This window comes from Temnothorax longispinosus, unplaced genomic scaffold (assembly GCF_030848805.1).
Source record: "Temnothorax longispinosus isolate EJ_2023e unplaced genomic scaffold, Tlon_JGU_v1 HiC_scaffold_443, whole genome shotgun sequence".
Classification (NCBI taxonomy): domain Eukaryota; kingdom Metazoa; phylum Arthropoda; class Insecta; order Hymenoptera; family Formicidae; genus Temnothorax; species Temnothorax longispinosus.
The window spans coordinates 1-9,169 of NW_027270279.1; the positions used below are offsets into that span (position 1 = coordinate 1).

At 35.2% G+C, this 9,169-nt stretch overlaps 1 protein-coding gene across 1 annotated transcript; it reads left to right on the forward strand.

The window, feature by feature from the left end:
• The first annotated feature begins 6 nt into the window (after nt 1-6).
• Nucleotides 7-8,200, forward strand: LOC139824570 (glucose dehydrogenase [FAD, quinone]-like). Its single transcript, XM_071797107.1, has 2 exons — nt 7-842; nt 4,844-8,200. The coding sequence occupies exon 2, from the start codon at nt 4,861-4,863 to the stop codon at nt 6,691-6,693; it is 1,833 nt and encodes a 610-aa protein (XP_071653208.1). The 5' UTR covers nt 7-842; nt 4,844-4,860; the 3' UTR covers nt 6,694-8,200.
• The last annotated feature ends 969 nt before the right edge of the window (nt 8,201-9,169 follow it).

The following is a 9,169-nucleotide window of genomic DNA, read 5'->3' on the forward strand; positions in this document are numbered from 1 at the left end:
TCATTGCGCATAACATCCTATAAAACATTATGACGTCTCAAAGACGTCTGAAAAAATGTTATATATTTTATAAGACATTTTATAAAACTACCAAAGATGTCATTATGACGTCTTTAAGACGTCTTATGTTCCCAATTTATGTTTTTGAAACATCTCAGAGACGTTTTACTTTGGACCACTTTTAGGTATATTGTAAAATAAAAATTAATAATTATAGGAAAATGCGTTAACAAAAAGAAAAATTAAAAAAAAAGCTAACGCCATGTTATGTACAAATTGTCACGTCGTATGTATTTTAGTCGATAATGTAAATATTTGTGTATGTTCCAAAAAAATGTCTCATAAAAGACAACTTTTAGACGTTTTTCTAACAAAGTCTTAAAGACGTCTTTCTAAGATGTCATAAAAAGGTCACTTTAATAAAGTCTTTAAGACTTTTATTTTTAAGACAATTATTTTTCTAAGATGTCTTATAGACGTTTTTTTGGTAATGTCTTAAAAACGTCTTTTTTAAGACGTCATTAAAATATGCGTGTTGTCAGGGACGATATATTGAGATTTGCAACTCTTCGCGCACTTCGTCGTGGCTATGGAAATCTGTCGAAGTCAGCATTGAAAGCAGCGTGAATTTAAAAGTAAAATACATTGTAGACACCTTGTACATATTCTGTATGTAATGCATTTATAATGCAAGAGTATAATTATACAAGTGTTTGTTTCAGTATCGTATATATCTTTCGTCTACTTTTCAATCTTGAGTCGCTCGTATTCGGGTCTCAACTCGCAGTAGATTCGTCAACATTTTTGGGTATCTCACAACATTCGCACTTCGTCTATATTAGGTACTTTCCATCAGTTAACGACACAAGTTGACACAAGCATCATTCTGTCTTTGTTGCTCACTAGATGTTGAAAAGAGACAGAATGACGCTTATGTCGACTTGAGTCGCTAAATGAAAAGCACACATTATTAGTTGTAGTTATATGTCTTATGTTATATTATATAAAATTAATACATTACTTATAAGACGCTCTTCAATAAGAACTATTGAAAACCGGTGATTTTAGTCTAAATGGACGTATTTTGACGCCTGTTTATCCTGTAACTCCAATTAATCCTATTTTCACCATCAACGCTTCTACGTCACCTACATATATAAATATTTGTATATGTTCCAAATATCATTTCCTTACATTTGTGTGTGTAAAATAACAATTGAATATTTTGTAATCTTTAGTATCAACATTTCTGTAGCACAATTTTTCTAAAATAAATTGTTTATCTTTTGGTTACTGTAGATAGGTACTTATTTGATAGTAATATGTGTTATATAAAAGGGTTATAAGCTAAAATATAGCTTAACGTGAAAGGATCGAAAAACTTCACACTCAGCGATGGATAGAATTTTTAAACACAGAATTTAGTTTAAAAGGAGGCAACGTGTCGAGACGGCAATGATGATACTGTGTACTTAAAGTACGATGAAAACGGAAACTGCTTCAGACTGGAAATGTCTAGAAGTACATAGCGAGTACGGTTTTTATAGGAAATTAAGGAGGCGGGTTTAATCTTTAGGATAATTTGATTGGTGGAGTTTTCTTCCGATTGTGGCTTAGATTACGGTTTTCCGCTTATCTCTTGGCGAGTTATCAAAAAATCCTTGCGTATGAAGCAATTCCTAATTAGTGGTTATTCATTGGCGAGTTCGGAGAGCTTCTGGTGGCAGTAATCGTTAAAGGTCTCACTCTTTCGCTCTTCACGTGCTTTGAATTGTTTTCTAAGTTTGAATTTTCCGGACCGTTGGTCGAAGATGGATGCCCTAGCCGTTAACAGTTTCTCTGTGCTCATCTCGAAATGTCCCACTTTCGAGTGATACCAGCTGAAAGCTTTTCCTTTTAACCCTTGACAGACTCACTGGGGTATACGGGACCCCACGCGAAATTCAAATTGAGCCCCTGCCTTAGGAAGGTTAGTTTTCATACCGAGACCCTAACCATAATTCAGTTTAGTCATCCGGCAATCGACCTCTGTGATTCAGTGAGTGCGTTAGATCTGTGCAGCAGCTATGACCGAAAAAGAGAATTGTTTGGGGTATCGTAGACCCCAGTGAGTCATTTACGCTCGACATTTACCACAGTAAAGTATATTTCAGATTTTTTGTAAAAATCGATAACGAAAAATTATACACTTTATAGCACTCCCCGGAAAATTCTACCCCTGTTTCATATATAATTGTTTAAAATTCGGTCAATTATTTCATTTTTGCTGTTCTTGCACAGCAACTGATTAAAACTTTGTAAAGTTTTTGTGGAGTTAATTTTACTGTTTCCATATATTTTTATAACTTTTGACTACCTTTCAAATAAATAATAATCGACAGAATCTGTTTTACTTTCCATTTCTTGCGATTTTTCCCATCCGACAGTTTTTCGTCATTTCTTCTACTTCAGATGTTCAAAGAAATATGTTTTTTTTAAGAAACGAAAAAATCGCTTACATGCCCTTGAAGGTTGTCTATTCGTCTTTCAAAATCCGTTGGAAATTTTAAAATCGGTGAATTTTATGAAAAACTACAGCATTTTTTATAAAAATAATCATTTCAGCCCAATTTTTGGTTCTTTTTCTTGTTTTTCGAAATTTTTTTACTGGTTTTTTTTTTTACTATCGCAAATTGATGACTACTATCGTCTTCCCTATTAAACAACAAACAAAATTATCTATTATAAAGTTTTCTAAGAACATTCTGGAAATATTATACACGTAGTACAATTTTGGGGTTATTAAGACCCCAGTGAGTCATTCACGTATGAGAAAAATAAGTGAGTCTGTCTGGGGTTAATTTAGAACCAATCAAAATTCTGTTGGCATTGTCATCCAACTCGTATGTATTTTTTAACAATAACAACAACTGAGTTTTCCATCGTATAAAATCAGCTCCGGAACCATTATAGTCACTCAGTAATTCACCAATATTTTTAATACTGATATTATAAATTCTTATCACCTTGCCCTTTGAAGCTACTGTCCCTTCCAGAGGCTTATCTTCATCAATTACTGTGAGACGTGGGTTTAAAATTAACTACGCGTTCTCAAACAGACGACACGTGTTTTGATATTGATATGTGTGACAAGGGTAACTGTGGCGTCCATACGGAAAGGCGTGAGATCAACGCGACCTTTAGCCGCGTGACTCAAGAGTTCACTCATCCTTATGGCGTTTTTAATTTATCTTGGCCCATGCCCGGTAATTTTTTAGGTAATTAAAATTTCGTGTTCCATTTCGTGGAATTAGAGGGGTACGACATACAAGTCCATAATTTGTTTATTTTATTAGCTCCGAGTTATCTAAAAGGTTTGGTTATCATTTACTTTTTAATGAGCGATGACATTTTTGGAAATGCGTCGGGTTGCATCCGCTCGTCAATCGATAACCTAACCTCTGTTTATGATTTCCGCGAAAATTTACAAAAAAGAGAAAAAAGAGATAAGCCATCAAACAAACAAAAGAGATAAGTTATCAAACAGCCAGTTTGATTTGGTAACAAATTTCTAAGATCTTGAGATCGATATCAATATAAACTAAAAATATAAGAAATTAATAAAAGAAAAGTTAGAAAAGTATGGAATACTTTGGTATCTGCTACAAAATTAAGAAAGAAGTCACTACTCAGAGAGACAATTATGGCAAACATAATTGAATTTGTTATTAGTGTAAGCCTCATGGGTTTCTTTTGTCGCTAATTTATATATTTCGGGCGTTGCTAGACTTCTGTTTGTTTTCCACTTTCATATATTCATGTCAACCGCTGGCCAAGATTCACCAGGCCAGTGAACAAACTTATTCTCCTGCCTGACAGCTCTGCGTCGGATGACGACGCTTAATACGTATCGTATTCAATTCAAATTAAATTTTGTATTCAAGTGTAAAATTGGTTAAAACATCGTCAATTGTATGAAAAAAGAAACTTATTTGCGCGCGTCAAATTCTCTAAACTTGTCTACGCGCGTAAAATTCGTCTTATAATTCGCAGCTATTAAATGCACGATTTAATCGGCGCTCTTGCTCGAGCGAACTTATAATCTGTATTCGGCCAATCGCCCGCAGAATAATTAAACTAAATACGCGGTCGCGATCGTTGAAGAAACTAAGATAATAAAATTGCCGAATAGGATTCCCTACTCGTTCCGTATGCCCTCCGGCAGTGTACGCTTTTCACAGCGGTTACGAACCGCAAACGCTATCGCGTCGATTCTTATACTGTGTGTGAAGTTTCGCCTAATTTAATTAATTAAATTTTAATTAATTTTATTAATTAATTAATAAAAATATTTAATTAAAATAAAATAAATAAATTTTTTTGTAAAAAAAAACTTGGCGTTGCTAGACTTCAAAATTTAAACATTAAAATTTAAACATTAGTACAAACATTTTTTAATTAAATAAAAAAAAACAATAAACATAATTTAAGGAAGAATGTGACGGGAGTAAAAAAGCAGAATTAAGAAGCTATTATTACTTGGGTTAGAATAGGAAGATCCTTTAATGAGAACACAAAGATATGTACCAGTTAGATTTTATATTTTAAAAGTAATTGCACAACAATTATTTTTCAAAGCAATATATATATTTTTTGCAATTGGCGCAATTTAAAGATTTCACCTCTTTTTTTGAAATACATGTCACTTGACCGACCGTGACTCATTTACGCGGCGCGACGAGTTGCGAGTACTCGAGATGTTGAGATCTCGATAACGAGTGAACGGATCAAGTTCTAAGTAGGCTTTATCGATAGCTTGGGGTCAATTTATATAATAAGTGTTTTTATTTTTTCATGCCAATAGCCAATTGCCACTTGGATATGCCGGGCAAGGTATCGAGACTCCTTTACCTTCTCAGTGCTGTCGCTGTAATCGTTTCGTTACAGTCGGGCGGACAACCGACGCCGAAACGGTACCGCAGTATTTATGGCGACAACGTGAGCGGACATTCGTTGACGAATATTTTTGAGCTGGGTGTCGGGGCCCTAAACTTCCTACAGCAGGGCCAACGTTACATGAACCAAGAGATACCGGACACGGTACCGCAATTCGGAGCCATGTACGATTTCGTGGTAATTGGCGCCGGCACGGCCGGCGCCACGATAGCAGCGAGATTAAGCGAGATTCGTCAGGTCGAGGTGTTGCTGATCGAAGCTGGATCTACCGAGAATTTGCTCATGGATATCCCGATTCTCGTTCACATGTTGCAGCTAAGCAACGATATAAATTGGAAGTACCGTACCCGATCGTCGAAAAGATACTGCCTCGGCATGGCCGACAACAGGTGCAACTGGCCTAGAGGGAAAGTGATGGGTGGCAGCAGCGTGCTGAACTACATGATCGCAACCAGAGGCGGCGCCGAGGATTACGACCGATGGGCTGAGATGGGGAACGAGGGCTGGGCTTACGAAAACGTTCTCGAATACTTTAGAAAGCTGGAGACAATCGAGATCCCAGAGCTGCAGTCGGACGCTATCTACCATGGAACCAAGGGACCGTTGCATATCTCTTATCCGTCATTCCACACGCTATTGGCAGAAGCCTTCCTAGAAGCTGGTAAGGAGCTCGGATACCCGCTGTTGGATTATAACGGGAGAAATATGATAGGATTCTCGTATGTACAGAGCACGATCATGAATGGCACCCGTATGAGCAGCAACAGAGCCTACCTACACCCCGCGAAAAATCGCCGAAATCTTCATGTGACACGCGAGAGCACGGTGAGAAAAGTGCTGATTGATCGTCGCGCGAATCGGGCGATCGGCGTTGAGTTTGTCAAACATGATCGACGTATCCGCGTGTTTGCCAACAAAGAGGTGATTTTGTGTGCGGGCTCCATCGGATCGCCTCAATTACTGATGCTATCTGGCATCGGACCGGCTAAGCATCTAAGCGAGCTCGGCATAAACGTCGTCCGGGACTCGCCGGTTGGCGAAAATCTAATGGATCACGTAGCTTTTGGCGGATTAACATGGACAGTGAACGATCCGATAGCTTTGAATCTATTCGACATTATTAATCCCACTTCTCCGTATATAAAGGACTTTCTGATAGAGCGCGCGGGACCACTCACGGTTCCAGGTGCGTGCGAAGCCCTCGCTTTCATCGACACCAAACATCCAAAGAGACGTGACGGTTTACCGGACATCGAACTGTTATTTATCGGTGGTGGATTTAAAGGAGATATTATTTTTCCGACTATAATGGGTTTCAATGATCGAATGCGTCAGATATGGCACAAATACGACAGTACGCACGGCTGGAGCATACTACCGATGCTGTTGAAGCCAAAGAGTCGTGGTCGGATAAGACTAGTGGCCAATGACATTAACGTTAAACCCGAAATCGTGCCGAATTATTTCGACCATCCGGAAGATGTCGAGACAATGATTGCCGGCATTAAAGCTGCGATAAGCGTCGGTCGGACGAAAGAGATGCAGAAGTTTGGTTCACGATTGTCGAACGATACTCTTCCCGGATGCGAAAACCACGAGTATGATTCTTATGCTTATTGGGAGTGCGCGGTAAGGACGGCGTCTATTACCATCTATCACTATTCTGGTACTTGTAAGATGGGACCGAGAGGCGACCCGACCGCTGTCGTCGATCCTAAATTAAAGTTATTTATTTCGTGCGAAAGATGTACTCTATAGAGTGCTCATTTCCAAATCTACAACGAATATTCCTGCGTGATGTAAGCACACACGTTCACGCACACGTAAACATCGATTTACTTACACATATAATTTACAAATTCATGTAAAACGCAGGTGATTGGCATTCAAGGACTACGAGTAGCAGATGGTTCCATCATTTTTAAATATAAAATTTTTAAAATATAAATTTTTAAAATATAAATATAAATATAAATATAAAATATAAAGTTTTAAAATATAAAATCTAACTGGTACATATCTTTGTGTTCTCATTAAAGGATCTTCCTATTCTAACCCAAGTAATAATAGCTTCTTAATTCTGCTTTTTTACTCCCGTCACATTCTTCCTTAAATTATGTTTATTGTTTTTTTTTTATTCAATTAAAAAATGTTTGTACTAATGTTTAAATTTTAATGTTTAAATTTTGAAGTCTAGCAACGCCAAGTTTTTTTTTTACAAAAAAATTTATTTATTTTATTTTAATTAAATATTTTTATTTTGTGCGTGCTTTGGAAAGATTTAGGATGATGCGAAGAAACTTATTTTGCATAATTTGATGCGTTTAATGTATGATTTGTGCTCCTGCCCAGACCGGAGCCGCGTAAAGTATAACATTGATCTAGCACAAGTCTTGTATAGTAATAGTTTGTATTTGTAGGTATATGTGTTCTGTTAGTGATCTCAGGGCGAAAGGAGATACGAGTTAGTTCTTCAGTAGATGGCGCTTGTATTTTTAGTTAGTCTGCTCTCTATGTTAGCATCCCTGCATAAAATGTCGGATTGAAAAGAATTAATTTAAATTCTGCTTTCTGATGCGAAGAAAGGGATTGAAAAGTATTGGTTCGCTGGGTTCGCATAAAACTTTACCGCGCTGAATGTGAGACAGCAGTGGTTGATGCTTCGCATTGAAAAGTATTGGATCGCATTAAATTCACCCAAAAAAAATATTGTCATTTATATTCACCCAGCATAAAAAAAAATTATTTTTTTCGTTTTATTACTATTTTATAACTAAATTTGTTTCTTAAGGTATTCCTTTCACGGAGGAGCGTATTTTGTAGGCGCTTAAGCAGGGCCTCAGCAAACTTTTGTATATTGCATTAAACTTATATAAAATCAAGTTATAATTGATTATTATGTTTAATTATAAGAAAACAGTGAAAATGTTATGTGTATTTAGAAATTTTTTATTTTTCGGTAAATTTTACTGTCAGAACGATATGGCAACGCTGCGCTTTTCAGGGCGCCGATTGTAAAATGTGAAGTTGATAACAAAAGTGTCAATGTAAGTGTCAATTTCATTAATAAAAAAATATTGTGACATTTTCTTTTTATCAAAGAGAGATTTTGTAATAATAATGAGTGATAAGAAACATAAAGTGAGAAGTAATATGGGCAAAAATAAGAGACAATTTGTGAAAATAAAAGAGAAGCAGCGCACTCAAAATATTATCAATTCCACAAAGAAGAGATTCAATAAGGTAAGGTTACAGAAACGGTAATATTATTAATTAAATAATTGAAAAAACAAGATAATTGGCATTGTAACTGTAATTTATATTTTGGTAAAGGAATCCGATTTTGTCCGATTTTGATATATATTTTTGGATTATTTTTCTTTTTTAAAATATAATAAATAGTTGATAATATATACTATACCTCGAACATTTCTTAAGACTTTATTATAGTTGCTAATAAGTTGTATGAGACTAGCCATTTTGATGATGTTTTATTTACCAGAAAGCCTGAAATATATCAATTTTGTTTATCACATTAAACAAATTATACTGTTGTAAAAAACAAGTAGTTGATGTAAATCTATCATAAATTTATATTCGCTCTGCTTTTGAAAAATCTTGATGCACATTCAATAAAAAAATCGTGCTGTTTTACTATTTTATAATATACCTATTATGATGTGTAACAAATAATGAAAATTAAAAAGTTAAAATTAATACTTGATAAAATCCTAATAAATAAAAACAAAATAAATAAACAATACAATATCAATAACGTAAATTCGTTGGTTGCATCATACGAGGCGGGCGGAATGTTCGGGATAGAACGTTCGATTCCGAACAAAATATAATACGAATTAAAATTAAAGATAAAAATATAATACAAAAAAAATATTCTTATCTTTGATTATAATTCGCGATATAATCTATTAAAGGACTAAAATGATAAAAGTGTCCAGGCACATTGGTACATTTATTACCTTAGTATATGTACTATAATTTTTAACTTATATATTATATAATAATTTCAATCAAGTGCCAGGCAATTTCCTTGCAGAAATTAAAAAAACTCGTTTGTAGATGCTTTCAGATAGGAGATAGATACTTCCAGAGAAGTTCACTTTTTTTCAGAACAATTTGTGAAAGTGGTAGAACAAATTATGTTTTCGAAAATTAATATAAAAATCCTGAAAGTCAAAATATCGTCATGTAATGATTTCAGTCATTTTGGAGT

What these genes read in the sequence shown, in the direction of transcription:
- LOC139824570 (XM_071797107.1), top strand. Translation starts at nt 4,861, where the DNA reads ATGCCGGGCAAGGTATCGAGACTCCTTTACCTTCTCAGTGCTGTCGCT.